General features: G+C 37.8%; 1 protein-coding gene across 1 annotated transcript in view; it reads right to left on the reverse strand.

Annotated features, from left to right (window-relative positions):
- LOC144313292 (ankyrin repeat domain-containing protein 26-like) overlaps nt 1-17,553 on the reverse strand; it is a 134,875-nt gene that overhangs the window by 27,654 nt on the left and 89,668 nt on the right. Inside the window, 4 exon segments of the mRNA XM_077896430.1 lie at nt 1,457-1,589; nt 9,050-9,162; nt 12,942-13,035; nt 13,582-13,652. Of these exon segments, the coding sequence (XP_077752556.1) occupies nt 1,457-1,589; nt 9,050-9,162; nt 12,942-13,035; nt 13,582-13,652 (411 nt within the window).

Consider the following 17,553-nt stretch of genomic DNA (forward strand, 5'->3'; position numbering starts at 1 on the left):
ATGCTCAACATCACTAGTTCTAAGAAATATGCAAATTAAAACCACAAGACAGATGGAACTCAACAAGTGTATTATGCTAAGTGAAATAAGTCAGAGAAAGACAAATACCATATGATTTCACTCCTATGTGGAATTAAGAAAAAAAAAGCCAACAACAGATGAACATAGGGGAAGGTGGAAAAAAAGGAGAGAAAGAGAGGCAAACCATAAGAGACTCTCAACCATAGAGAATAAACTAAGTGTTGCTGTCGAGGTGGGCAGGGGGGACTAGATGAGTGATGGGTATTAAGGAAGGCACTTGTACTGATGAGCACTGGGTATTTAAGTGAGGAATCACTAAATTCTACTCCTGACACCAAGATTACATGATATGTCAACTAACGAGAATTCAAATAAAAATTTGAAACAAATGAAAATACCCCTACAACGTGTCATTTTACACCCAATAGAATAGCTATAACAAAAACAACAGATAATGACAAACATTGACAAGAATCAGGGAAAATGAGAATCCTCAAACACTGGTGACATAAATGTAAAATGGTGCAGCCAGTTTGGAAAATAGTCTGGCAGTTCCTCAAAAGGTTTAAACCAAAAATGTTAAAGGTCCTTTAACATATGAACTAACAATTCCATTTATAAGTATATACCCAAGAGAAGTGAAATGTTCACGCAAAAGCTTGTACATGCGTATTCACAACAGCATTATTAACAACAGCCAAAAAGTGTAACAGCTCAAACATCCACCAAATGATAAATACATAAATAAAACGTGGGCTGTCCATATGGTGGGATAGTATTCAGAAATAAAAAAATAATAAAGTTCTGACACATGGCACAAAATAAATCTAAAAACATGCTAAACCAAAGAAGGCAGTCACAAAGGATCAAATATTTGGTGATTCCATTGAGATGACCTGTCCAAAATCAGCAGCAAATCGATAGAGACAGAGACTAGAACGGTGACTACCTATGGCTAAGAAGAATAGGGAGGGGGAAACTAGCATGAGGTGCCAGTTAAAGGGCATAGGGTTTATTTTTACGGTGACAAAATGTTCTAAAATGGATTGTGGTAGTCTTTGAATATGCATCTTTTTTTTTTTAATTTTTTTTTTAATTTTTTATTTATTTATGATAGTCACATAGAGAGAGAGAGAGAGAGAGAGGCAGAGACACAAGCAGAGGGAGAAGCAGGCTCCATGCACCGGGAGCCCGACGTGGGATTCGATCCGGGGTTTCCAGGATCGCGCCCTGGGCCAAAGGCAGGCGCCAAACCACTGCGCCACCCAGGGATCCCTGAATATGCATCTTATGTTCATTATATCTCAATAAAGTTATTACCAAAAATATATATCAAGTATGTAAGATTACTAGGAAAATCTGTATTTTACTGCTCAAAGCACAGAGGGATTTATTTCCCAATGATTTTAGAGTCCCAAAACTAATTAAAAATTACCTTCTGTCTTAGCATATTAATCTGAATTTCCATTTCCGTTTGACTGGTTTTTAAATCTCCATAGAAAGGAAGCTCTCCATTTTCATATTTACTTAATATCCTTCTTAACATGTTTATTAAGTGGTTCTTAAGCCTGCAGAAGGTATAGAATGAGTAAGTCAGGTCCTTTAAGAAGAAATATTTAATACTTATTTAAATAGATAATATGTTCTATCACATAAACAAATCTATACTTATGATATCTCATTTGTTCCAATCTCTCACTGTTTGAGAGAATACCAACTAAATTACATTGCTAAGTAAAAAAATATGGAAAAGATTTTTATGACACATATGGCAGTTGAAGGGTTAACAGGGTAACTATATTAAGAGTTCTTGTAAGTTATTATTAATATCTATTTCCAGTATGTGAATATAAAAATTAATCTATTATTAGGTAGTAGAGGCTAGTAATCCACGGTGAGGAAGAAAAGCATCCTCATCTATTAATGTTTTATAAAGACACAAAAATACATTTTGGTACCCACCTACCCCAGTCTAAAAGAAGGAAAGAAAATACAGACAAAAAACATCAAAGGAGATCATTCAAAACAGAAAGAGAAACAGGAAAGAAAAATATTTATAAAGTTTGAATTCAAAGGAAGAAGGAAGAGGCAGAGCTTTAGAAGAAAGGAAATCAGCAGAGAGAGAATGTATGATGATGGCCTATGAGACTGTTTTAAACAAAAATCTAATACCTTGGCTAGTACATTCTTAGGAAAGTGAAGGATGCCAAACAATGCAGAGAAACAAAGTTGAATGACAGAAAAGTTTTGGCGGATCAGAGCAAAACTTAAATACTCAGCAAATAAGCAGAAAGGAAGCCAGGTGGGAGCTTCAGAGACATCGGAAAGACTTTTTTAAAAATCTGAGTAGTGAAGTTGCTCATTTTATTCTTCATGAAGTCAGACATGTATTTTTGTATGAATGACATATTTTATAACTAGAAAACGCAGGAAGAAAATGTAAGCCACTTGAGTCAGAGATGGCAGAGCAAGAGGAGAACATAGTTTTGTCTGATCCCAGAAATTCAGCCAGAGAGCTTTCAAATCATTCTGAACACCTGTGAAATCAACCAGACATCTAAGGAAAGAATTGCAGCATTTCTACAAATAGAAAAGTGACCACTTTTTGCAAGTCTTGGTTAACTTTCACCTTCAGAGTTACATTCTATTCTTTCACCGTACTTAATTTTATTTCTATATACATGTAAGTCCTGCTTGTTTTTCCTTTGGGATATATTTCTCTAACAAAAAGACATAGGACATAGGATATTGCTCAGTTCTGTTCAACTGGGTGATAATATCCTTTTTTAAAAATTTATTCATGATAGTCACAGAGAGAGAGAGAGAGAGAGAAAAGAGAGAGAGAAAAAAGAGAGAGAGAGAGAGGCAGAGACATAGGCAGAGGGAGAAGCAGGCTCCATGCACCAGGAGCCCGACGTGGGATTCGATCCCGGGTCTCCAGGATCACGCCCTGGGCCAAAGGCAGGCGCAAAACCACTGCGCCACCCAGGGATCTCTGATAATATCCTTTTTATTTTGACTTTTAATTTCCATTTTTACACTTACATTCTAGACTTTCCTTGTATTTAATTTTATTTTTGTATATATACAAGGTTTCCTCTTAACCATTTGGGGATGCAATTTCCTAACAAAAAGACCAAAATTCACATAGTATCGGTGTACTGCTCTGCTCTCTTGATCTCTCTAATTCTATTATCTCCTTTGTTAACCTTTAAATTGGCTTCGGGTCTCTTCTGATTTGTTTAGCATGTATTTATCTGGGGTCATTCTTGATATTTTTCTATTCTGTTCTCTCACTCATCTCTTCTTCTCTGGACAGAATGACAAGATGGAAAAACTCACCGCCACAAAGAGAACAAGAGGTAGTACTGACTGCCCAGAACCTAATCAGCATGGATAGAAGGAAGAGGCTGGAGCGAGAGTTCAGAATAATGACCATCAAGATAATAGCTGGGCTTAAGAGACACTCAGAGGACACTAGAGAATGCCTTTCTGGAGAAATAAAACAACTGATATCTAATCAAGTTGAGATAAAAAAGGCTAATCTTAGTGAGATGCAATCAAAAATGAAGGTTCTAACTGCTAGGATAAATGAGGCTTCACAGAGAAGTAGTGATATAGAAGACAAAACAATGGAGAATAAAGAAGCTGAGGAAAAACAAGAGAAACAACCACTGGACTATGACAGGAGAATTTGAGAGATGATTCGTACCACACAGCAAAACAATGTTAGAATAATGGGGATCCCAGAAAAAGAGGGGAAGGAGGGGGCAGAAGGCATATTTGAGCAAATTATAGCAGAGATCTTCCCTCATCTGGGGAAAGAAACAGGCACTCAAGTGCCAGGAGGCACAGAGAACCTTCCTCAAAATCAATAAAAAATAGGTCAATATCTCCAAGCAAAGCTTGCAAATTTCAGACCCAAAGAGAAAATCCTGAAAGCAGCTTGGAACACGAGGCCCTGAACTAAGAAGGAGAGAAATATTCAACTGGCAGCGGATCTATCCAAAGAGATAGCAGGCCAGAGAGAGCTGGCATGATATATTCAGGGTGCTCAATGAGAAGAATCTACAGCCAAGAATCTTATCCAGCAAGGCTCTCATTCAAAATACAAGGGGAGATAAAAAGCTTCCAGCACAAACAGAAACTAAAAGAATTTGTGATCCCTAAAACAGCCCTGCAAGGGGAACCTTTAAGAAAACAGAGAGCCCAAAAATAACACAGACCAGAAAGGAACAGACACAGTACACCAAAACACAGACTTGACACGTAATACAATGGCACTACATCCATATCTTTCAATTGTTACTCTGAATGTAAACAAGCCAAATGCCCCAACCAAAACACACAGGGTATCCCAGTGGATTAAAAAAAAAAAAGCAAGACCCATCGATATGCTATCTGTAAGAGACTCATTTTTAGACACAAAGAAAACCCCAGATTGAAGGTGAGGGGGTGGAAAACCATTTTATCATATTAAAGGACATTAAAAAAAAAAACTGAGGTGGCAATCTTGATATCAGACAAGTTGTATTTTAAACCAAAGACTGCATTAAGAGATGAAGAAAGACACTATGCCATAATTAAATGGTCTATCCAAAGAGAAAATTGAACAATTATAAGTTTTAATGCCTCTAAAGTAGGAGCAGCCAACTATATAAACCGATTTTCTGTTAAGATTTCATTTATTTATTTATTTGACACAGAGAGAGAACAGAAGCATGGGCAGCAGGAGAGGGAGAAGCAGACTCCCCACTGAACAGGGAGCCTGATGAGGGCTTCATCCCAGGACCCTGAGAACATGACCTGACCAAAGGCAAGGGCTTAACCGACTGAGCCACCCAGACCCCCTTATGAACCAATTAATATCAAAATTAAAGGAACACATTGATAGTCATACAATAATAGTAGGCACTTTAACACACCACTCACTGTAACGGCCAGATCATCTAAGCAGAAGATCCACAAGGGCACAAGGGCTTTGAATGACACACTGCACAAAATGGACTTCACAGATAACTTCAGAGCATTCCATCCTACAGCAACAGAATACACATTCTTCTCGGGTGCACATGGAACATGTTCCATACTAGATCACGTACTGGGTCATAAATGAGGTCTCAACTGATACCAAAAGATTGGGATCATTCCCTGCATACTTTCAGACCACAATGCTTTGAAACTGAAACTTGATCACAAGAGGAAATTTGGAAAGAATTCAAATACACGGAGGTTAAAGAATCAAGCCAGGGAATAAAAGCACAGTTTTAAAAACCTCATATAAACAAACAAAAATGGAAACGCAACTGCTCAAAACATCTGGGATGTAGCAAAGGTCATCCTAAGAAGGAAGTATATAGCAATACAAGTCTTTCTCAAGAAATGAGAAAGGTCCTAAGTACACAAGCTAACCTTACACCTAAAGGAGCTGGAAAAGAACAGAAGATTAAAACCTAAAACCAGCAGGAGAAGAGAATTCATAAAGATCAGAGCAGAAATCAATGAAATAGAAACCAAAGGAACAGTAGAACACATCAATGAAATCAGGAGCTGGTTCTTTGACAGAATAAGATCAATAAACCCCTGGACAGACATATCAAAAAGAGAACGGACCCAAAGAAATAAGATCGTGAATGAAAGAAGACAGATCACGACCAGCACCAGAGAAATATAGACAACTATAAGAACACATTCTGAGCAACTATATGCCAACAAAGTAAGCAATCTGGAAGAAATGGATCCCTTCCTATCAAAACTGAAACAGGAAGACACAGGAAACCTGAACAGACCCATAACCAGCAAGGAAATGGGAGCAGTCATCAAATATCTGCCAACAACCAAGAGTCCAGGACCAGGAGGCTTCCCAGGAGAATTCTACCACACATTCCAGGAAGAATTAATCTATTCTTCGGAGCTGTTTATAAAAATTAGTAATGGAAGGGAAACCTTCCAGTGTTCTCTGTGAGGCCAACATTACTCTGATCGCAAAACCAGAGCAAGACCCCACCCAAAAGGAGAATTACACTCCAATATCCCTGATGAACACGGATGCCAAAATTCTCAACAAGACACTGGCTGGGAGGATTCAACAGTACATTAAAGGATGATTCACCATGTCCAAGTGGGTTTTATGCCTGGGCTGCAAGGGTGATTCGACATCTGCAGATGAATCAATGTGATACACTACAGAAATAAAAGAAAGGATAAGAACCATAGGATCCTCTCAAGAGATGCAGAAAAAGCAGTTGACAAAGTGCAGCACCCTTTCCGGATCAATACTCTTCACAGTGCAGGGAGGAGGGGAGCATATCTCAATATCATAAAAGCCATCTACGAAAAGCCCACACCCGATGCTATTCTTAATGGGGAAAAACTGAGAGCTTTGCCGCTAAGGTCAGGAACACAACAGGGAGGTCCACTCTCTGGACAACCAGTGTTGTTCGACATAGCCTCAGCATTTAGACAACAAAAAGAAATAAAAAGGCGTCTGAATCAGAAAAGAACTCAAACTCTCACTTTTCTCAGAGGACATGATATCCTATGTGGAAAACCCAAAAGACTCTACGCCAACATTGTTAGGACCCTTTCCTGAATTCAGCAAAGCAGCAGGATAGGAAATCCATGCACAGAAATCAGTTGCATTTCTATACACTAACAATGAGATGGAAGAAAGAGAAACTGAGGAGTCAATTCCATTTACCATTGCACTAAACACCATAAGATACCTTGGACTAAACCCACCCAAAGAGACAAGGATCTGTACTCTGAAGAAGACAGGACATTCTGGAAAGAAATTGAGAAATCATAAAGAACTGAAATCATTCCATGTTCATGGATTGGAAGAACAAATAGTGTTAAAATGTCTATGCAAGCTCGAGCAATCTCTACATTCAATGCAATCTCTATCAAAATACTACCAACTTTTTTTTTAAGATTTTTTATTTATTTATTCATTAGACACACACAGAGAGAGAGAGAGAGAGAGAGAGAGAGAGGCAGAGACACAGGTAGAGGGAGAAGCAGGCTCCATGCAGGGAGCCCAACGTGGCACTCGATCCTGGGTCTCCAGGATCACACCCTGGATTGAAGGCAGAGCTATACCGCTGAGCCACCTGGGCTGCCCCCAACTTCTTTGCATACAGCTGGAGTAAATAATACTAAAATTTCTTTGGAACCTTAGAAGACCCCGAATAGCCAAAGGTATGTTGAAAAACGTAGCCAAAGCTGGTGGCATTAGAAGCCAGCCTTTAAGCTCCATTGCAAAGCTGTGATCAACAGGACAGTATGGTCCTGGCACAAAAGTGGACATGTCAATCAATGGCCCAGAAGAGTAAATCCAGAAGTGGACCCTCAACTCTATGGTCCACTCCTCTTCAACAATACTGGAAAGAAAATCCAATGGAGACAAAGCAGTCTCTTCAACAAATGGTGTGGGAAAATTAGACCACCACATGTAGAAGAATAAAACTAGACCATTTTCTTACACCATACACAAAAATAGAGTCAAAATGGATGAAACACCCAAATGTAAGATAGGAATCCATTAAAATCCTAGAGGAGAACACAGCCAGCAACCTCTGTGACCTCGGCTGCAGCAACTTCTTGCTAGACATGTCACCAGACGCCAAAATGACCTACTGAGACTTCATCAAGATAAAAAGCTTTTACGCAGCAAGGAAACAGTTGACAAAACCAAAAGACAACTGACAGAATGGCAGAAGGTGTTTGCAAATGCCTTATCAGATAAAAGGCTGGTATGCAAAGTCTATAAAGAGCTAATCAAAGTCAACACCCAAAGAAAGATAACCCAATGAAGAAATGGGAAGAAATGAAAGGACATGTCTCCAAAGAAGACATACATATGGCCAACAGACACATGAAAACATGCTCAACATCAGTTGGCACCAGAGAAATACAAATCAAAACCATGGTGAGTTTCCCCCTCACACCTTTCATAATGGCCAAAATTAGCAAGTCTGGAAATGACAGATGTTGGCAGGAATGCAGAGAAAGGGGGATCCTCTTACGATGTTGGTGGGAATGCAACCTGGTGCAGCCACTCTGGAAATCAGTACCGGAGGTTCCTCAAAGAGTTGAAAAAGGAGCTACCTATGTAAAACCCAGCAATTGCACTAGAAGGTATGAATCCCAAAGATCACTTTGGTCAGGATCCAAAGGGGCACCTGCACCCATATGTTTATACCAGTAAATATCCACAATAGCCAAACTAGGAGATCCGATGTTCTTTGAAAGAGGTATGTATAAAGAAGGTGTGATATAAATAAATAATCATATTTATTTATTTATTGGACAGAGAGAGAGAGAGAGAGGGAGGGAGAGAGAGAACAGAATATTACTCAGCCAATAAATAATGAAATCTTGGGACCCCTGGGTGGCTCAGTGGCTGAGAGTAGGCCTTTGGCTCCGGGCATAGGGGAAGGGAAGGAAAAGTAAAACAAGATGAAATCAGAAAGAGACACAAACCATAAGTCACTCAATACTAGAAAACAAACTGTGGGTTGCTGGAGGGGAAGGGATTGGGGGCGATGGGGTAACTGCCTGATGGGGATTAAGGAGGGCACGTGATGGCATGAGCACTGGGTGTTACATAAGACTGATGAATCACTGAACTCTACCTCTGAAACTAATATTACACTATAAGTTAATTAATTTGAATTCAAATAAATAATATAAAATAAAAAGAAATACAAGCAAATCCAAGATAACTTTTGATGTTGTTATATGACACAGTTAAGTTTTTAGAGATTAGGATATCTGCTCTAAGAAAAGAACACTATTAAAAGGAAAGATTACCTAAGAACAAAGATATCTTGCAGAAAAAATTCACGGTGGACAATGAAAAGCGCAGTTGACAATATATGTCAAAGGCATTGTTGTTATTATTTAAGGAATCACGGAAGAGTAAATGTAGTATTTTGGCAAGAATTTCTATTTAGGTTTTTATAAACTACAATTATAGATAAATTAGTTAATTAATGGTTAAAGTGATGTGAAATATTAGTCTTACCCAGTATTCTCTTTTTCCAATTCCTCATTTTTCTTCACTTCTTGATCCAACCTGAACTGCAAAGGCTGTTTTAACTCCATACATTTCTTTAGGTTTTCCTTTTCATCACCACACTTTGGAAACAATTTTTTAAGAACATTAGTTTCAAAAATCAAGAGACTCCTTCTTCTTTTATAAAATGCTATTTCTCATGAATCCATGAGTAATATGTGTTTAGACAGGTTTATAAAATACATATAAAATGTAGGTTATGAACCAAATGTCAATGAAAAGAAATCTCAAAAATAAGGATGTTTGTTAAAACAGCTTCAACTGAGTTTATATTTTCATCATTTTTGTTTCTAGAATTTAAATTGCCAAAATTTACTTGGGAAATACAGAGGTTTTTAATCCACATTAATGAAAAAATCTTTAAGGTGGCTATACTTACATCTGAGTTTCTAGAGATGTCCTAGAAGCAGTTTCACCAATGTCTTAAGATACTCTGGGTTTTGTGAGATCACAGCTTAAGATACAGTCTCTGAAAAATTCCCATACTGTCCCCATTATAATTTTGATGATCATCTGACTTTAGGATGAGATACTCTCCTTCTCTGCAAGCATTTCAAACATTTCTCTGCAAGATTTCAATGTCTTCTTTTCTATTGACCACTTTTCTCTCTAAATAAAATTCAAGGCTTCCCAATATTCTATAAAAACGTTTCCTTACTCTTGCAGCATTTTCGATCATCTTGCTTTTCCCCTTTCACTGGACTCGAACATTCTTTAATGTGTCATCTCAGCCACAGATTCATCTTTTCATCGTGTCTTTTACACTAAAATCTGACTTTCAATCCTGGAATTCCACTAAAAAGTTTTGACAATCATCAAGGATCTGTTTTTACAAGTCCTGATCCTGCTTTACTTCTCAGCAGCAGCTGAAAACAATGCCACATCTTCCCTCTGCTCTTCTAATCCCATTTCATTTCTAAATGACAGCAAACGCTGACATTCAGTCCTTGGACCCTTGCTATTCCTCTTTTTCACATCCTCTCAGAGTTCTCCAAATCCCAAGGCTTCAAAACCAGATGCTCTATTCTATACTTTCAGCCTTGACCCATTTACTGAGGTCATGTGTATGCTTCCATCTTCCTTCTAGTTCCTCATAGACAATATTTTCAACCACACATTCAATACCTGTTACCTGATGTGCATTACCTTTCTAGTTAGCTAATCTGTTATTTTTATATATTTTTTTAATTTATGTATTTGAGAGAGAGAGAGCATGAATGGGGAGAGGAGCAGATACAGAGTGAGAAGCAGACTCCCTGCTGCAGAGGGAGCCTGATGTATACAGGACTCGATTCTGGGACCTTGAGGTGATGACCTGAGCCTAAGGTAGATGTTTAACCCACTGAGCCACACAGGCACCTCACACAGTTAATCTTGTACATTTTATCTTGACTCTTTTTGGGATTACTTTGAGTTATTTTTTAAAGATTTTATTTATTCATTTATTTATTCATGAGAGGTACGGAGGGAGAGGGCGGGGGGGCAGGGAGAGAGAGGCAGAGAGAGAGAGAGAGAGAGAGAGGCAAAGAGACAGGTAGAGAGAGAAGCAGGCTCCATGCAGGGAGCCCCATGGAGGACTCCATCCCAGGACTCCAGGATCATGCCCTGAGCTGAAGGCAGACGCTTAATGAGAGAGACACCCAGGCATCCCGAGTGTATTTTTTTTTAATTTTTTAAAATTTATTTATGATAGTCACACACACACACACACACAGAGAGGCAGAGACACAGGCAGAGGGAGAAGCAGGCTCCATGCACCGGGAGCCCGACGTGGGATTCGATCCCGGGTCTCCAGGATCGCGCCCTGGGCCAAAGGCAGGTGCCAAACCGCTGTGCCACCCAGGGATCCCAGTGTATTATTTTTTAATCTGGGGGGGGGGGGGCACCTTTACCCTCAGGATGCTGACCATTGTACTTTGTCTTGCTTTTCTTTTATAATGCAAAAGTTCAAAAAAAAATAATGCAAAAGTTCTTCCCAAGGGTTGGATTATGAACGGTTTGCCTTTGTTTCCTTTTGAATACTTTCCTATTCCATAGAGACGTGAACTTACGGAAGTCTTCTTCTAAGTTCTTTTCAGACACATACTTGACTATTTTCTTCAGAGGCTTAAGTCAGCTAGAGCTAACTCTTCTTCCCAATCCATATTTCTTCACCTCAAAATGGTGTCCATGAAATATCTTAACACAGATGTAGTCTCTGTCCTGGGGATTCATGAGGTGAGAACCTTCTAGAGAAATTAGGGCTATGAACTAAGTTGCTGGAAAGCTATTTAAGTTTTTATTTTATAGGGTAAGCTTAAAGTGGCTAATCATTTTATACCATAACCCTAATTCATTTCTATAGGAATATGCAGAATTATCTATGGATATTCTTACAAACTCTGTAATATGTGGTGGCTTCCTAATAGATTCCTGTGTGATATTGTAGGGGGACAACTCATGGCACTCTCAGTCAGAGATAAGACTCCTTGTCAAGTTAACTGCATGAAAAGTACAGTAAAGCAACTTGAGCAGTTTTATATGAAGTCAGGAAAAAAAGTTTTTTTCGATGTTTCTTTGGCCACAGAAAGGACCAGTCAACAGAATGTGCTAGTTCCCCTGATAGGTATGATTGTTTAATGAAATTTGCATGTACCTAACTTATGTCACTGAAAGAAACTAGTTGTAGGTCCATCTACCTCATAGTTCCAACTTAGAAGTCCCAAAGCAATCTTCTCATCTTAAATCATTGGTAGCCACTCCTACAAAGGACGGTATGAATGGCACGATAATCCTGTACTGCTTATAAATGGTTATATAGTTTTCACTACCTATCAATAAACTGGAGTCCTGGATTGCACATTAATCTTTTCTGAGATTGGACTGTTAAATCTCTGAAAGTATGATTAACTCAAGGTAATAGAAAAACATTCGTTTCTGAACTTGCAATGAATGCTAGGAGCACTAGGTTACTCTCTAAGGCCCTGACTGAGCAGTCATTTCTACTTTTTCACTGGCATCTCTTTTCCTTTACAAAATCCAACAAGGAGAAAACTACATCCCTTTGAGAAAAATGTTTGCATAATTACCTAGTAGTCATTCTGCTTTTTTCTAAGATTCTATTTATTTATTTATGAGACACACACAAACACACTCACACACACACACACACACAGAGGCAGAGACACATGCAGAGGAGGAGCAGGCTCCATGCAGGGAGCCCCATGTGGGACTCAATCCGGGGACTACAGGATCATGCCCTGGGCCCAGGGCAGGCACCAAACCACTGAGCCACCCAGGGATCCCCCTCGTAGTCATTCTTAATGAAGGCAACACACTACCAATTTGTAATTACAAATCACCACAAATTATTAGTAAAGTAATTCATTCTCAAAATCTCAGTGAAGGGTTGAGATTACAAGAGAAAGTCAGCATTCAAGATCAAATTATTACTCCAAGTTTGGGGAATTTTAAACATATTGAAAAATATTAGCAGGGACTCAGACATTAGTATACCAATATTCATAGCAGCATTACCAACAATAGCTAAGAGGTAGAAAAACCCAAATGATCACTGACAGATAAACAAAATGTGATATATATATATATAAAATACTGTTTTGCTTAGGCTATCACAATCCTTTTTATTAAAATCTTACTACAAAAATGATTAATTTATGCATTCAGTCAACTTTATCTATAAAGAGGAATTATACCAAGAGTAGTTAAATAGCAACCATATGAATATAATAAATATTTTTATGAGTGAGAATTTTCATATTATCCAAAATGTTCTTATACACTACTACTAGAGATATAAAAATTCCTTCTCCTTAGGACAGAAATTAAGAGACTGACTTACCGAACTTGAACTTAACAGGTCTTTCTGAAGCTGTTCAATTTGGCCTGCTTGCTCCTTGACTGTAACTTTTAACTCGGCATTTTCAACTTCAAGCCTAAAATGCATATTTTAAAATATTTATTCTCAGACACAAATTTTAAACATACCACATAATTTCTAAACAAACATCTAAAGGTCTTACATAAATTCTTAGAAATTTAAAAAGTAGATTTGGCAATTGTGCCATTTTTCTGGTTGTGTTTTGGGGTTAATGTACAAAATTTAAAGATCGTAAACAAAAAAGAAAAAAAAAAGGATCGTAAGCAAAAATTATGCATTTCAAAATCCCACAAAGCTGATATTTTTACCCAGCTAAACAACGATGTATTTATCATAATGGATATATTTCTCATACTATACTACTTATCTGCTTTATAAATACTCAAGTTATTTTCTGTGCTGCTTTCACTTGTCCTGTTGCGGGACGCCTGGGTGGCTCAGTGGTTGAGAGCCTCCCTTTGGATCAGGGCACGATTCTGGAGTCCCAGAATTGAGTTCTGCATCAGGCTTCCTGTAGGGAGGCTGCTTCTCCCTCTACCTATGTCTCTGTCTCTCTCTGTGTCTCTCATGAATAAATAAAATCTTAAAATAAATTGCATACTTTTTTATGTCATCTCTGAACTTCTGAATGCACCTTACAACCTTTGTTTGTAACTCCTTTGCTTCTTGTCGCTAAAAAAGAAAAGAAATACTTTTAACTACTGACAATCTAGTATAAAACCACCATCATCTGTTTTTGTAAATACAATGTCACTGGACACAGCCACATTTTCCTCTACATACTGATTTAAGGCTTCCCCAGAATTATACTGCTACAATAGAGACCTATGACTTGCAAAGCCCAAAATATTTACAATCCCCTGACAGAAAAGCTTTCTGAGCACTCTTCTAGTATTAAAAAACAACATTCTAACGTTTTTAAATTATATTTTATCAGGTACACATACAAATTTACATATTGTTCAAAGGCAGAAAGACAGGAAATTACCTTATGGTAAACTTTTCTAGTTTTCTATTCCAAGCACCACATCAATTATAATTTTAAATATTCACATTTACAAATCACCATGGGCATTCCAGTGATTATACAAGTTAACATGCTGCTTTCAGGGACACTCAGATATTTCAAGTAACAGCTTCTGAGGCAGGATCTCTGTAGGAACCAGAATGCCTGGATTTGAATTCCCAGCTCCCCTGGGCATTTGCTGTTTGACCTTGAAAAATTACTTCAAATTCTGTGTCTTAGTTTCTTCATGTGTAAAATGAAGTTAATAATAGTATCTACCTCACTGTGATAGTCGGAAGTTTAAATTAGGGAATATACATAAACTACTTAGAAGAGTATGTGGCACATACCAAATTCTAAGTGTCTGCAATTAGCATTATTATTGTTGTTGTGTTTTACGTTCTAATGATATTTGATATTTTAGGCAGACGGCAGGCCAATGAAAGTGGTCTCTTACACAAGTTATATTGAAATCATTCTTCATACCACTGAAAGCGGTAGCAAATGGGGAGCATAAGGCCCAGGATATAGCCTCAGGACTTCAAAACACTTTCACTACAGGTGCCTCAGTGGCTCAGTCAGTTAGGCATCTGCTGTGGGCTCAGATCATGATTTTGGGGTCCTGGGATTGAGACCCCAACATCAGGGTTCCTGCTCAGCAGGGAGTCTGCTTCTTCCTTTCTCTCTGCCCCTCCCCCTGCTTGTGCACTCATGTTCTCTCTCTCTCTCTCTCCCTCTCCCTCTCTCTCTCTCTCTCTCTCAAGTAAAATATTAAAAAAAGGGACGGCTGGGTGTCTCAGCGGTTATGTATCTCTTGAACTGGGACTTGGCTCAGGCTTGATCCTGGAGTCCTGGGATCAAGTCCCACATCAGGCTTCCTGCATGGAGCCTGCTTCTCTCTCTGCCCGTGTCTCTGCCTCTCTTTCTCTCTGTCTCTTATGAGTAAATAAACAAAAGTTAATTTTTTTTAAATCTTCAAGAAAAAACTTTCAAAAATTCCACTAGCCAATGGTACTTTCCTCCACTTATAATAATTTTAATTTACCTCCTCTCTATACTACTCAGTGAACAATGCTCATGGACTACAGTGCAAACAGTAACTCCTACACTGAGTGATACATAACTTACATGACCATCAGAGGCAAGGTAAAGCCACTGACGTGGAAATAATGGACTCTTGCTAAACCAATGTTCCCAAATCATTTTATGTTCATATTGTTCATCTTAGCAACTGTTTATGTTAGAGGGCTTTAGCAAGTACTCTGATGAGTAGAGATTAAGGCTCCGTGGTGTGGCATATCAGAAAAGCTGCCCTCAGGGGCACCCGCTGGCTCAGTTAAAAGAACATCCAACCGTTAACCTTCAGTTCCTGTTCAAGCCCCACAATAGATGTAATGATTATATAAAATAAATAAACTTAAAAAAAAAACCTGTCCTCAGAGCTTTATAGTTGGTAAAGTGCTGGAACTCTGTAAATCTCAGTTCTGGTTGCATAATGAAGGCAGGCATATTTAGACTGTTTTGCCATAATCAGAAAAAAACAGCATCTGATTGAATACTTTGTCCGATCGGATTAAATGCTTTCAGTTTTACACTTAACTGCTTAAAATACATTTAGAATACAGCTTTGTTATGTCAATGTGTTTCAATCAGAAATTACTGCTATGGTATAATTTTATCCTAAAAACTGTTAAGATATTCTCAAATTTAGGCAAGGACAGGTACCATACACATAAAATATTTTCCCTCTTAGATACATTTGTACATAAGAAGACAGAATTATCGCTCATGAAAAAAAATAAAAACAATGTAAAATAAAGGACTAAACTGGTCTGCACAGACTAGATAATACATGTAAAATAAAGGACTAAACTGGTCTGCACAGACTAGATAATACGGGTGAAGAAAGTAAGTTCAGGGGGAGTTACAATAATCAGAGAAAGCCTCATGGAGAATGAGAGACAATGAGCCAGGACTCAATAGTGTAGGATTAGGCAAGAGGAAGGGAAACTAAAAAGACAGAAAGGGTAGAATGAGTAAATAAAAAAGGGTGAGAGATGGTAAAATCACCCCAATTAACTTAAAGGATAAAATCTGATGGCAGAGAAATACAGATGTCCACACAACTAAACCAATGTTCACAGCAGCATTATTAATGGCCACAAAGTGGAAATAACCCAAAGGTGCATTAAATGATGAATGAACAAGGGCGTTAGCCCACAATGGAGGACTGTCTGACCAGAAAAAGAAATGAAGCACTGACATATGCTAGAACACAGGCGAACCCTGAAAACAGGAAGTGAAAGAAGCGAGTCGCAAAGGACCACACATGGTGTGACTCCCTTTATAGGAAACATTCACAATAGGCAACTCTATGGAGACAAGAAGTAGACTTCTGGTTGCCCGAGGTCAAGGGCAACAGCTAAGGGTTTTTTTTCAGGGTGACGAAAATGTTCTGATGGCAGTGATAGTTGCAAAACCCTATAAATATACTCAGCGACAACAACACATGTTAAATGGGTCAACTGTATGGTAGGTGTATTTATAGCTCAATAAAGCTTTTAAAAAGAGTCAATGGCAGGACCTAGATAAATTCTCTCTTTTGGCTTTATATACATCATCTGAATATTTCCATGCATTTTAATATATAAATATTAAAAATATAAATATTTTATATTAAAAATATAAATATATAAATATATATAAATATAAATATATTTTTATATATATTTATATATATTTATATATATTATATATATATATTTTTATATATATATTTTTTATTAAAAATAAATATATAAAAGGAAAAGAAAATGAAGGAAATGCCTCAGTTCCACTAGTCGTAACCTTTCTTTACAAGTTTTCCTGAAATCAGTACAGAGTCTATATCCATCAATAAAAGTGAAGATGAGAAGTAAGACGATTTTCTGAAACATTCCGTTAAACCTTATCTTCTGATTTTATCTAGCTCGCCTCATCATGGTAATAGAGATCTCAGTAGAAAACATTGTTTTTAGGGCACCTGGGTGGCTCAGTTGGTTTAGGCGACCAACTCATGATTTCAGCTCAGGTCATGATCTCATTGGTGGTGGGTTTAAGCTGGCATGGGGCTCTCTACTCAGCAGGGAATCTCCTGGAGATTCTTTCTCTCTCCCTGTGCCCCTCCCCCTACTCATGAGTGTGCATGGACATGCATTCTTTCTCTCTCTCTCAAATAAATAAATAAATCGTTAAAAAAAATCGTATAGCAGGAGAAAAAAGTCCCTCAATTTCTGTGAATGGGTAAATGCTATAAGGAAAAACATAGAACACAGAGAGAGCAGAATGAAAAGTCAGAATTTAATAAATAAGTGCATGGTGAAGACACTAAAATTATGCTAAATTGAAATGAAAATACAAAAGAAAGTGGTCCATGGAAATTAGCATCCTAAAACATTTATATTATTTAACCAGCTACAGAGGAACTGTTGACATGTTATATGTAATACATATGTGACTTTCGATTTGATCCAATGTTTTTAAATCCTGTACCTCATCTTCTAAATTAATACGATAATGTGATAACTC

Source organism: Canis aureus, chromosome 5, assembly GCF_053574225.1.
Source record: "Canis aureus isolate CA01 chromosome 5, VMU_Caureus_v.1.0, whole genome shotgun sequence".
In the NCBI taxonomy this organism is placed as follows: Eukaryota; Metazoa; Chordata; class Mammalia; order Carnivora; family Canidae; genus Canis; species Canis aureus.